General features: G+C 38.4%; 1 protein-coding gene across 3 annotated transcripts; it reads right to left on the bottom strand.

The window, feature by feature from the left end:
• Positions 1-3,795: 3,795 nt before the first annotated feature.
• On the bottom strand, positions 3,796-9,011 carry ZNF281 (zinc finger protein 281). Of its 3 annotated transcripts, none has more exons than XM_019430843.2 (2): positions 8,860-9,011; positions 3,796-8,633 (listed from the first exon to the last, which is right to left on the bottom strand). In XM_019430843.2, exon 2 carries the CDS (start codon positions 8,617-8,619, stop codon positions 5,926-5,928), a length of 2,694 nt encoding a protein of 897 aa, XP_019286388.2. In that variant the 5' UTR covers positions 8,620-8,633; positions 8,860-9,011; the 3' UTR covers positions 3,796-5,925. The 3 variants fall into 3 exon arrangements, with proteins under 3 accessions (XP_019286388.2, XP_053765062.1, XP_053765063.1); XM_053909087.1 differs by having other exon boundaries at positions 3,796-8,637; positions 8,860-8,973; XM_053909088.1 differs by having other exon boundaries at positions 3,796-8,637; positions 8,847-8,938.
• Between the last annotated feature and the right edge of the window lie 5,197 nt (positions 9,012-14,208).

The raw sequence follows: 14,208 nt of genomic DNA, 5'->3' as shown, positions 1-14,208 counted from the left end.
TGTACATCTCTTTCTTGGTGGTTGGGGATGTTGATTCAGAGATTTTGTCTTAATTCCTCAATTCTGTGCATATTCAGTTCAACACATATAACAATAATTTTGACTGCAATTGTTTTGGTACGAAAAGTTATTTGCAATTCTCACCAACCAATGGGAGCTGTGTGACTTTATGAGTTACTAAAGAAAAGATTTAATATATAAACACAAAGATTAGCCATCTTTTTCCTAGATTGGGAATGTAAACAGAAGTTCACCACAGTTGTCTGTTAAGAGTTATTTATTAATTGTTCCACAATAGTACTAAAGTTCATACCAAACCAAAGTACCTAAAGAAGTCCGAACCGAGAGAATGACAAAACGCGAACAGGTTTTCAAAGATCTCCTTTACCTTTCTAGTTACTTAAATTCCCCAGGACCCTTATCAATATTGGAGTAAATTTTATATTCCCTATTTTCCTTCAAACCTATTCCTTTCCTTCTCCTTTTCTAACATATTCCTTACCTCCCTTAACACACAACCTCTGCTCATTATTCTTTTACTCCCTACAAACACAGGAAACAAAATTTTCCCTTTGGAGTATAAGATCCAAATCATTACATTTTTCTCCAGCTGTTTATCTACATTTCCCAAGAGATACTTATCTCAACATGTAACAACATACTTCTCAAGGCTTATCTTGCACAGTATATTTCAACCTAGCTAGTCACACTCAGGCTATATGAAGCAGAGTTTTCATGTTATTAAGAACTCAGTATTATTCTTTAGGCAAAAAGATGTGGGGCTGTGGGCTTTCATTTTTATCAATATACTTGCTTATGAGGGAAGCTACTCCTGTGCAACTGAAGCAGCACAATGGTTGACTGTAGTTATTATACACTGTTAACACATTTCTTTGTTGATTGAAAATACTGAACAATTGTCACGTTTAGCGTCTCTATGGTACTTATTATCAGATGGGAAACTGTGCAGAGAATTATATTCCACTAATTATCTGACCAGCTTTATCATAAAACTTTATGGCCTTATGTAACCTAAATGTGGTTCCATAAATGCTAAGTAACTAATTAAATTGCAGATAAAGAAACTTTTAAGTATGCCTAATATCTGACGCTTAATTTAGGTAATGACTATTTATAACACAAAATTTCAATATTTAGGCATTCTTCTAAGGCAGAGATTTTTTTTTTTAAGCTTATTTTTTTTTTTAGTAATCTCTACACCCAATGTGGGGCTCGAACTCATGACCCCGAGATAAAGAGTTGCGTATTCTTGCCACTGAGCCTGCTAGGCGCCCCAAGGCAGGGAATCTTTGTTAAGGTCCACAGGTTAAGAATTTTTTGTTGGAGTTTGTTCATTTTGAGGAAGGGGGTGGTTATTGTGAGTATACAAATTGGCTTGTAAACTTTCATGTGCAAATATATTTCTGGTAACAAATGGGGGTGGGGAGATATCAATTCTCTCATCAGCTGCCCAGAGTTTGAGACACTAAAAATGTTATATACAGTTCTCCCTAGAGCAAAGGTTCATGAAAATCTTACAGTAGAATCTACTTACGTTGGTCACTCACATGCAGTTAATACTTTTTTAAAAAGCGAAACAGGTAAAAAGGAGAAATAACTTTAGAATTGTATGCCCTCTGTATGGTTTAAACTCACTATAATTTCAGAGAATTTATTTTCAAGTTTTTTGATCAAGGATAAGACAATAGAATTCCTAATGCTGTCTTTATGTTAATGTTCATTTTAAGTAATCAATGACTAAGGACGTAAATAACAAGTGGAACTAACACATTTTCCCTCAAAATCTGCCAGGAACTCGTTATCCTCTCATAGACGGTATGAGTATCATAGCACCAACAAAGGAATCTTGCATCACATTTTAAAAATTAAAACCTGTCATTATGGATCACAGAAAACATGAAGACCATAAAACTCAAAAAATGGTAAGTCTTCAGATGTAGTTTACTCTAAAAACATAACTTTGAAGTTCAGAAGTTAATTTTCATTTGAAGAAAGTTCTTTAGTTTAACAAGAACTACGAATTTGGAAGCTAAGGACTGTGTATGTCCTATTGCTCAAACGGTCACCCAGTTCAGGCTTAAATGCTACTAATTACAAGAAACTACGGGGGCGCCTGGGTGGCGCAGTCGGTTAAGCGTCCGACTTCAGCCAGGTCACGATCTCGCGGTCCGTGAGTTCGAGCCCCGCGTCAGGCTCCGGGCTGATGGCTCGGAGCCTGGAGCCTGTTTCCGATTCCGTGTCTCCCTCTCTCTGTGCCCCTCCCCCGTTCATGCTCTGTCTCTCTCTGTCCCAAAAATAAATAAAAAACGTTGAGAAAAAAAAAAAAAAAAAAAAAAGAAACTACAAAATGCCAGATACCAGGAATGAACAAAAAGTTTTGTCTTTCTCACCTGTTTAATGTAATACAGAAAACTAAATGTGAGGCAGAAATATTTGTATCACTGTTTGCAATTTTTTAGAAATATTAAAAATTTTAAGTACAGGGCCACCTGACTGACCCGGTCGTTAGAGCATGTGACTCTTGATCTACGGGTCGTGAGTTCGAACTCCACACTGGCGGTAGAGCCTACTAATAAAGAAAAAAAATTAAGCACAGATCTTTTTGCACGTATTTCTGTTCTCATTATTGAATTACCACACAAATTACTGACTAGCAACTGCTAAATTATGGTAAATTATGGTACATTCATCCTGAATGTACAGCAACACAACAGTTTTCTACTTCATACCCTAACATCTTGAAAGTAAAAACCTTAATTTTAAAATGACCATATTCAAATATGGCCATTCCACAAACAGAAGAAAACGGGGGGGGGGGGGGGGGTAGGTGGGTAAAAAAAAAAATGTTAAGGTTAACCTAGAATGGAGAAGTCAGTCATCTGTGCAGAAAAATTAAGAACTGGATTTGAATGCAGAATCAGGGAGATTCTGTTTAGCAGTCTTGTTCGAGAAAATACCAAAGCTAGGAAATGACCTTGGCAAAGAAAGAACTAATTTACTTTTCCCAATCATATGGGCCCAGCAGATTATTTCACTAGAGACGAACCCATGTTTATGTCTAATATAATTTATCATTTCCCTGTAATAGTATCATATACCCAAAAAAAGCAAAGCTTCAAAGACCTATTCTATCCTTTAATATTTTTATTCCTTAATTCAACATTTGTAGCTACTGAATTTCAAAGCACAATTTTCTCATGATTTTACATAGCCACCCGCAATTTTTTCTCCATCTTTAAAAGGTACTTACTTTCAAATATCTCTTCTGCATCTTCAATATTTAAATGTCTTACCTCTTTCCTTCTGATATCTATACTTTCAACTTTTTTAAACATTGTTAGACTATGACTAATAGTTTTCCTACTAAAAATGCTCAAGGCCCTTTTTGTGTCCTACTGTTATTACAACCTTTTTGAGGCAAAAAGGATGCATCTAGAACCAAAAGATATTGGAATCTGATTTTAAGTGAGGCCTCAATAGTCTCTCTGATGTAATACTTAGGATACGTAACCCAATTTCAACAAAACATGTTCTAATTTACATATTAACTTTCTACCCTTCCATATAGTGCACCTCAAACACAAAATGCTCAACCAGTTTTCAAATAAAATAAACCTAGAAACATGAAATACTTAAGTTAAAAAAAAAAACACAACAGAAATACAAGTCTCTAAACTGCAAGTTATACCACTGATGTGAATATTTTAGAAAATGTAGTTCATGAAAAAAACTGAAAAATGTTACTGGATATTAAGTGATATCTCCTTTCTTCAATTTTGTGATTAACAGGTCTTTTATTGGTAGTAAACTAGAGCAAACAATCAGAATAATACATATGCAGTATTCAGTACACACAATAAAAGTTAAAGAAATTCAAAACCTGTATAAAACAAACACTGGAGAAAAATCATACAGCTTAAGAGATACAGTGGTAAAGGTCCTCTCCATCCTTTGATTACAGCTTGTACTCTGTACCCAATAGAACTTACCGCACTTACCAAAATAAGAAATACAGACGTTTTAGTATTGATGTATTTAAGAGGATTAAACACATTTTCTAAGAATCTTGCAATGACAAATAGGTGACCCTTTAGCTGGTAAGCAGACTTAAGGGAGGAAAGTGGGGAAAGGAAATTAACTAATATTTTGTAACCATTTTTAATAATTTCTTATTTTCCAAACACTGCTTTCATAACAGAAGTGTTTTACACTTGCACAATATTAATTACTTTATTATACATGGAAGCCTGTGGTAGGCTGATTACACAATAAGACTGCAAACAACCAGTGGTACTTTTCTGACGTCAGAAGAGTACATAAGACTGAAACATCACCAAAAGTACATAAAAAACTCATCAGCATAAACATCAAAGTACATTAAAAAATATAATCAGGAAAAAAATACAATTGCTAAAAAGTGGTTTAGAGCAAAGCCACTGTCTTATCAGTAGCTTCAAATGGCAATTAGCGTTCATAGCAAGTTTTGATGACTTTACAAGACCCCTGTACAATACTGACTAATGCACCCTTTTAAAATGTACATTAAAGGCTGCAATTTCACAAAGAGGTTCTGATGTCACTACTAAATGCAGACACTTACTCCTCACATTAGCTAGGTCACCAGTTGGAATTACAACCTTATTAACAGTATCTGTAGCTCAGACTATGTGGGGCTTTATTATACATGGAAATCTCTATGGTTTTTTTTTTTTTTTTTTAAAGATGGGGCGTTGTTTATCCTATTATTTAGTATTTGAATGCCACAAGGCATGTAAAATGCCTAATGAGTTACCTAATGGAATGTAAATCATTCTAAAATTGAAACTGTCCAGAGAGAAGAGGGAACAAGGCAGGCTCAGAAAGAAGGTAAGTCAAGAAAAGAACAAAAAAAAGAAGTGTGGGTGACACGTAATAACACAGACAAGAAAACGATGCTTTAAGCCATGTATAATAAATAACGCATACCCCAAATTTCAAAAAATTATGTAATTCCAACTTGGGTTCTAATACTGGATCCAACCAACCACTTGGGTGTCAACACTGTGCCAGATATCATAACTCCTAATGGAACTACAGCCCTGTTACAGTTGGGATAAGGAGAGGGTGCTATTTTTTCTTCTTCTTTTATTAAAGCTATCATTCCAGGCTTTGATCAAAGATCCAAGAATATTTGTTCTACCAGGCTGGAATGAATGGTTTGGAAGTTCAGAGTACATTTAAAAGCTGCAACAAAACATAGGTAGCCAACATCTCAGAATTTTGGATCAGCCTAGATGGAGACAGCAATTTGAAATGTTTTCGATCCCTTACTTAAAATGATGAAATGTGTATCAGCCCAGATAGAGCAATTTGAAATGTTTTCGATCCCTTACTTAAATGATAAAATGTATTATCATACTATCTGTAAATTGGATATTCCATTACAGTGATAACGTACAGAATTCCCATGCGTTATTACACTTTCCTGAGAGTAAAGCAATTAGAATAACCTTAATCCTAGCAACAAAGTTTTTTTTTTTTTTTGTGGGGTTTTTTTTGTCTTTTTTGTAGGTTTTTTTGTTTTTGTTTTTGTTTTTTTGCCTTTTTTGTTTTTTTTTTTTGTATTTTTGTGGTTTTTTTGCATTTAAAACTTTTGGGCTATTCCCTGACAATCTATACATGTAAATTTGATTGCTAAACATTGTCACTTTGAATGTCAAACTATTTTTAATCTATTGATTTTGATTAAAAATCATAATACAAACAGAGCTAAAATCACACTAACAAAATAAACTAAATATGAAAAGTTGCATTGAAAGGGCATTACATTATTCTTAATAGGATCGTGTAGAAACATTCCAATGGCAGTGTTCTCAAAATAAAACAAAATTACATTAGACCTCCAGCCTGGTCACTTTGGGGACCTTACCTGTAACTTTGGCTGGTGGGTGTCTTTACTCTCGTACTACATGGCTCACTTACATCAGACATCATATTTGTATACCCTGAGAAATCTGACACCGAAGTCCTTACTCTATGGTCCACTTCTCCATTAGAGTTAGTGATGAAGGTCATTGGCACCCTGCTGCCCGACTTAAACTGAGAACCAAACGCTTGTGCAAAGTTCTCAATCTGGTACGTTGTTCTAGGCTCTATGTCTTTCTGAGGATCTATCTGGCTAGCTAACTCCTGAGATGGAATCTGAAAGCTTGTTGAGGACTCTAAATTTTTCTGTTGTTCCTTCTGGCTAGTCAATTTCTGAGATGAGGACTGGAAGGCTGATGAAGTCTCTAAATTCTTCTGAGAATCTATCAGATCATCCAGCTCCTGGGAAGGTGTCAACTGCTGATGTGTAGCATCCAAAGCAGATAAATAAAGACCTGGTTGAGATCCAAACAACATCCCAAAAGGAGGCTTTGGCAATGAAGATGGCAACACTGAGGTAACAGATTGGCCGAAACCACACTCCAAAGGAGACGTAGTGTATATTTGTTTTTCTGGAAATAAAGTGTGGTTGTGGAGAGGTGAAGACAAACTGACAAACTGGAAACCGTGTCCAAGAGTAAAACCTGCATTAGTGGATTTTTCAAAAGCCTGTTGGAGGTATTTGGAGTATTCTTGCAACATGCTTGCCTTATCACTTGAAGACGTTTGGGTGCCTGGGCTCAAATTTTCTTCTTGAACCAACTCTGAGTGTTCTCCTGAGGTGTGTAAATCCACTCGTGGTTCCGTTATGTTGAAAGGATCCTCTTTCTGGCTTTCTGATTTGTTGGAGTATTGATCCAAAATACTTTGTAAAACCTCATCAGGAATTCCAGACTTGTCATGACAAGACTTAATTTCAGCATTTAGAGCGGAGGAGTCAATAAGGGACAATGGGGTCTCATTGTCCAAAACACTGACACCTGCAGACTGAATGACGGACTGTTGGGAGACCATGTGTCCTACATTTATAGAAAAGGCACTGTTGCTGCTGGCAGTTGGTAAATATCTTCTTTTCTTTGAAAACTGCATGGCATCATCATAATTACTACTTATTTGACCTTGTTTACCACTGGTACTTTGGAGAAGACTAATAGTCTCCACACTATTATTCGAAACTATGCCAAGTGAGCCACCTGGTTTCCCAGACAAGGACTTCTGTCCAATGATGTCTGGTAATGGTGACACAAAATTAAGGTAGCTTTTCTCTGTATTCTTTCTGCTTCCTTTCTTAAAGATCAGTTTTGGCACCCTTTTCTGCAGTTCATCAATACCAGTGCCAATTATGCCTCCACTGGAAGACACAGTAGGCATTTCTACTGAGTAACTCTGCATGTTTATATTATTTGAAATTTGTGATTCACTTGTTTTACCAGTCTTATGTTCCTTATTTTCAACAGCTATACTTTTTGACTTCGTTTTTCTCCTTGAAGAACTTGTATTTCCCTGAGACAACACAGCCAGATTACCCATACTGCTATGGGTTGATGACCCAGGTTCTGCACCAGCGGCTCCTTTAGCTATGGCTTCACCACATGTGCGCCTGTGCTTCAACAGTCTATCAGTCCTTGAAAAATACTGTTGGCAAGTGTCACATTTATATGGCTTTTCTCCACTATGCGTCCTCTTGTGTCTCTCCATATGGTACTTCTGAATAAACTTCATGCTGCACTGATCACATCCAAATGGCTTCTCTCTACTATGAATTTTCTCATGTCTCTGTAGTAGGTATTTCTGAATGAAACCCATACTACACTGGCTGCACTGGAAAGGTCGTTCTCCAGTATGAATGAGGACATGTCTCCGCAGGTGATAGGAGCTTCTGAAAGCAGCACTACAGTGATCACAGATATGAGGTTTCTGACTTGGGGAGAGGATGGCACCTTCTCCATCTCCAACCAAAGAAGGTTTGGAAGATGCACTTGGCTTCCTCTTGGCTTTGATTCCCTGAGATTCTGGCTTTGGCCTCTTTGCCTTTTTGACATTAGTGTCCTGCTTTGGCTCCTCACTGCCATGGTGGTCATCAGTCCTGCTACTGCTGCTGAGCAATACGTCACGGTGGTGCTGGGCTGGTTGCTGCTGGGCATGCTGGTGGAGAATACTGAGGTCCTGGATGACGCCGTGGCTCCCCCCATCCCCGCCTCCTAGGCCAGGAGATCTCTCCTCAGCCCCAGCGAACAGCCCCCCATAGTGGTGGTGGTGATGGTGGTGGTGGGACTGCTGCTCCTCAGGATCTGCGGGTTTCTCCTGTTTGATGCTAACCAAAGACTGCAAGAATCCCCAGGAGGTCCTCTGCGAGGGGAAGGCCGCGGCTGACGCCGCCGGCTCCTTCTTGAAAGTCATGTCCGGGGCTGGCGGAGGGGGGGGCTCAGCGGCCGGGGCTGCGGAGGTAGAGGAGGATAACACGCACTGCGGGGGAGGGGCGGCCGACCCCGCCGGCCGGGTGAAGCTGGTGACCGGGGGAAGCCGGTGGTTGAACATAACCATACCCTGGGGAAAGGTGGGTTCCATCTCTGCCCTCCTGCTGCTGCCGCTGCCGCCGCTGCCGCCGCCGCTACTACCACCGCCGCCGGAGCCGCTACCACCGCTACTGCCGGTACCACCGCCGCCACTCAGGAACCCACTGCCGATTTTCATACCCCGAAGGAGGCCTGGCTGAGGAGAGGAGGAGGAAGAGGGAAGAGGGAGGAAAGGGGGTGGAACCGGGCCCCGGGCCGGGACCACCGCAGCGCCCAGGACCCCGCCGCGCCGCCGCCCAGACCGCAACGCGCCCAGCACTAATTCCCAGCCCGGTCGCCTCCGGCACCGGCACACATGGTCCTGGGACTCTTCCCTGGGCCTCGCCCTCTCCCTCTCAGACCCACCGGCAACACTTACGGGTACCGCCGCCGCCGCAGCCGCCGTCGCCTCCAGTTAATAAAAATAACGCCGTCCTCTCCACAATGGAATTAAAAGCCTCCCCTGTACTGCGCAGCCGCGGCGCGGTGTCTGCTGGGAACTCTTCAACCCAGCCAGAGGGGAGCTCTGCGGAGCCACGGCGCCTGCGCTGCAGCTTCCGCCCGGTCTGCCTGTCAATCACTGGGGCGGTTGGGCGGAGGGGAGGCCCAGGGCTCGAGGGGCGGGGATTTGGGTCCCCTGTAGAAAGAGGCTTCCAGGCGAACGGGCGTGATTGGTGGGCTGCACTGACGGAGTTGGACGTGGGTGAGGGCTTCTGGGGGAGGACGCTCAGGGGGTGGAACCCAAGGGGCGGAATTACGCGGGACCTTACTGCGGCGTGGCTCGGGGGCTGCAGAGAAAGAGGCTGGCAAGATGGGGGAAACTGAGGACTGAATGTTGGGGCTTTTTCTAGCTTACAATTTGTAGTCTAGGTATTGAATCACAATCCAAACCCAGAAGTGGGTCACTTAGGGCACTTTTGGTTCTGCCTAAAAGCAGTAAACTTCAAATGCCCAACATTTATTAAAACAGATTTCTTCCGTTATCCCTCTTAGGTTGGAAATATTTTAATAGTGGGCGTGTACCTTTGCATTTATAGGAGGAGCCTGCTTTGAAACCGTTGCAAAAAAAAAAAAAAAAGTTGTTTTACTGCCAACCTACCTGAAGGCTACTGAAGAAGGAAACCGCGTGTAATCCGGGTGCTGCAGCCCTGTAAAACACGCCCACACTCATACTTCATCATCATCAGATGTTATTTAAATGCCCACATACCTTTTCAGTCTGGCTAATGACTCTGTTTGCAATGTTACAATGTTGCCTAGTCCCTTATGTTACTTATTTAGGAAAAACTGACTACCAGGCCCTTCTAAGACGTGTACTAGGAGTCACTCTGCCCTCCCCCAGTATAGACTGCTGAGAAACGCATGCAAAATTACAAATTTTTTCTTGAGGGAAAATTACAAAGTAAAATCTTGAAATCAGAGACTAACAAATACCACACAAGTCTCTACTCAGTGGCTAATGTACACAAAGCACTCACTTTCATATTAAACGTGCCAAAATCTAAACCAGCTACTTGCCTAACAAAGCCTATATAAATCACAATTTTTTTCATAAAAGAACTAGAACCATCACAACAATTCGTTTACATAGTATATTTTCTTCGTGAAATTTCAAGTCCATTTTCTCACAATATTTCTAACTAAATAACTGCTCATAACTAAATAGTAAATGACTTCTCTGAGAAACTTCACCATTGAAACCATAAGATTATTCATTATTCTTTATGGGCCTCTCTGAACCTGTGCAGAAACTTAAAAGGTAATATTTATGAACATTTGGTGGTAAGAAATATTATTCTAATTCCATGAAGTTACCTATAAGCATTCTGCCACTTAAATTGCAAAACTTGAATACCGTCAAGGATAGCTAAGTGTTAAAAGAAAGACTGAAAATTCCAAAACTTAAGGCAGTAGTAAAATATTAGTCAATGCCTGTGAGAAATGAGGCTGTCCCTTTATTCAGGGCGTCAGTGTTTAATGGTAAGCTGGGATGCATATAAGCTAGTCCAAGCATGAAGGGCAGTAGGACACTCATATGAAAAGCCAACTTTGTTCCTCAGTTATCAAGATAAGAAACCTGTCATTTCTCTCATTCACTCTGTCAGCCTTGAGATACTCCAAGCAGACTTACCTCTGTGTTGTATACCCCATATATCAGGAAGATGAAGAGACCCTGTAAAATAAAATGGAGGGAAAAAGCTGTTAACGCTAATCATTTCAGCAGTAGAAATACCCGAAATAAACTTTCCTGGGAACAGACAAAAGAAGACACACTTCATCAAGGTCAATTTATTTTTCTATTTTTCAACATTAGAAGCTGTACCTTGAGCATTTATAAGGTAACATACCAGCACATCACTTACAGTGGTTGTGCTACGCAATTCTTCATAAATAGAAAATAAAAATACCATTCCTGGTACATAGAATATTAATTATAAAAATCAAAATGCCAGTCTCTGAAAGATAGCTAGGTAATGAAAAAATTAAACTCAGAAAATGTCATCAAAGTAATCAATAGCACTCAGCATCAATATTTCTAAACCCTGTTTTAGACTACGGAAAATGGAATATATTGGTTAAAGTCTTCACAGGAGTAAAAAAATTTTTTTTAATGAAAACAACTAAAAAGATAAACTTAGGGTAATAAATAGTTTCTAAACAATATTTAAAACTCCAGTTCAGGTTAGGATAAAATTTCACATTATCACTTGTAAAACTACACACATTTTTATTGTAAACTTTTTATAAAGAAGTTTCAAAGATCTGCTGTTTATTAGTCCTTAGTTTTAGAAAATACTTAATTGTAAAATATAAAATGAATCTCTCTAAAATATTAAATTTTTTAAGAAAATAAAACTGATGTAGTTTAAACTTATTAGAGAAAATAGCAAGAAATTTTCCATGTATTTTGGCTTTGCAGGGGAAAGAAAAAATCTATATTATCCTATTCTTGTTAGGTATGAGTAAACCAAATATGAGATAGATGCCTGGACTAAAGTCTGGAAATGGTTCAAATAGTTAAGAAATGTGACATTTCAAAAGGAAAATATTACAGGAATATTTTAATATTTGTTTTATATCTGCATACTTAACATCTTACAGATAACGGAAACAATCCTATAATAAGGAGATTGAATAAAACAGAACTAGGTTTTGCTCATTAGTTTCTTCTGTAACATATTTTATTTTTTAAGAACCATTTTACTTTCTTTATTATTTTCTTATGTAATCTTTACACCAACATGGGGCTCAAACTCACAACCCTTGAGATCAGGAGTTGCATGCAATACTAACTGAGCCAGGTGCCCCTCATCATTTTACTTTCGTATGGTATGTTCATTACAATTAATCTTACAAGTTTTCAATACTACTCTCTATTAATATCAGAAACAAACTTTCATTACATGTATTTGTATTAGGAAGAAAGGTTGATAAAGAGTTTTGAACAACCAAAAATGTCTACTGGGTCATTGACTTTTAAAAATTCAAGTACGGTGAGAGTTTCTTCACTGTGTATACATCACATCCCATAGCTCAATATCAATACTCAAATCCATCCAAGTAGCCTTTCTCAAGATCTACATAGTGTGAATTCAAGCGTCTTAGATGATACTCATTTTATAGGCTACTTGTTTGCCTATATTCTAGATAATTCAAGAAAAAAGTTCTCTGACTTATGACAAAACTATACAATAATTAATAGTGCTCCTTCCTTTCATAATTGCTAATTCTTTATTTCATATTGTGTTCTATAGATATAAAATTAAGAGTAGGTCACTCAAATTACTTCTATGTATGAGACAGGAGTATTTTGCTTTGTGCAGTACCTAAGTTCTTCACCACAATGCCTTGTGTATGGAACAATAGGCACTGTGATTTCTATACGTTAAGAAATTCATCTGTTGGGGTGCCTGGGTGGCTCAGTCAGTTAAGCAGCTGACTTCAGCTCAGGTCATGATCTCATGGTTTGTGGGTTCGAGCCCCGTATCGGGCTTTCTGCCATCAGCCAGGAGCTCGCTTCAGATCTTCTGTCCCCCTCTCTCTCTGCCCCTTCCGTATGCTCTCTCTCAAAAATAAATAAACATTAAAAAATGCACAAAAAAAGAAATTTGGCTGTTATCTATATATTTTGAGACATCTATAGAAGAGCCCTTCTATGATGTGTATAATCACTTCTGTAATTTATCTATTTTGTAAATTCAATTTTCTCTAAAAGAAAAGAAAATTTCAAAAATCACATTCATTCTCCATGTCTTGGTAAAGTAAGAAGGATATGGAGTATGTTCTAATATTTTTATTTACTCTATTTCCATGTTACTTGTTATACATTTTAAGTTCTCACATATTTAACTCTTTAAAGTAATATAAAATGATCCACAACAAAAGTCTGCCTTTTGAAAAAAAGATTTAGACTGAAAAACTGTTTTAAATAAAGGCAGCTTCAGTCTCAGAAGTTTTTTTCTCTTTCTCCTTTCTCTTCAACAGATGCACACTTAAAAGCATGGTAAGCAATCCCCAAATTATTACTTCAAAGATCCTGAAAAAGCCTGAGACTTGAAATCACTCCAAGGAATCTCTGCTTTTTTTCTCTTGGGTTGTCTACCTGATGTCACCACAACCAGCTGAAAAGTAAAACATTAATAATAATAATAATAATAATAATAATAATAATAATATTGTGTGTTTTATACATGGTGCCTTTTTTCCCCACTGATTTTACCAACTATTGACAGTTGTGATAATTTAGATCTAACTCTACAGAACTTCATAAGCCCTTCACTACTGGTTAAACATCTCATTTTCTCTTTTTTCCCAAGGGAAGAATCAAAACAGAAATAGCTAAACATAAAAATCTTAAGCCATAACTAGGAGCCACTTTTAAATCCCCGCAGGGAGAATACCTTTAAGAACAGCTGGAAGGAACCAACTGCCAAATTTCAACTGGCACTGAGACTTCTGAGCTCCTTCTACCAACATTCTGTCCCACCAAAGAGTGAACACTGTAAGTATGCCTTATTTCTGAAACGAATGATCATTCATGTCTGTTGGGGAGTTTCTGCTATTCCATCCATAGACCTACCCATTCAAAATATATATGGAGTATTAATCTATAATGGAACCAATTTCTCAATGTTTCAATCACAGTAAAAATAACAGTAATTGGACAGGAAACATCCCAAGCGTAGCTGGATTCCTATAGCATGTGTATATATTATGGGCAGGAGCCAGGACCAGGGAAAGAACACAAGGGTATTACATCTGATGCTGTACAGGAGTTAAAAATAGAAACTTACAGGAAAGAAGGGGGGAAATCATGCTATATTATTTTATTTTCATTTATGTATGAAACATTAAAAACTGAGGCAGCTTTGTAAATATCTTCATTGTCCTAGAGGTTCATTGAACAACGTTGGCAGATAGATTCAATGGCTGACATCTAGTCTGTTATTTTTATATTGATTGTTCTGCACTTTCGTAGTGCACTTCATGACTGCTACAAAATCAATCTTTTCTGTGGTAATGTATTCTTTCCTGGCGATACAAAGAACAGGAAGGTGCCACTATACACAGTACATTGCCCACTCAGGAATCAGAAGAATATTAACAATGCTAATATATGTATAGCTCTCTCAAAGTACTTTCATTTGCATAATTCCATTTGTTCCTCACTGCAATACTGCAAAGTAGGCAGCATGAGTGTTATTAGCTTTTTTTTTTTACATATGAG

The sequence above is a fragment of the Panthera pardus genome, unplaced genomic scaffold, assembly GCF_024362965.1.
Source record: "Panthera pardus isolate Hobbes unplaced genomic scaffold, ASM2436296v1 HiC_scaffold_21, whole genome shotgun sequence".
Classification (NCBI taxonomy): Eukaryota; Metazoa; Chordata; class Mammalia; order Carnivora; family Felidae; genus Panthera; species Panthera pardus.
Note: the sequence above shows the minus strand (reverse complement) of the source record. Positions and strands in the feature narration are given on the sequence as shown.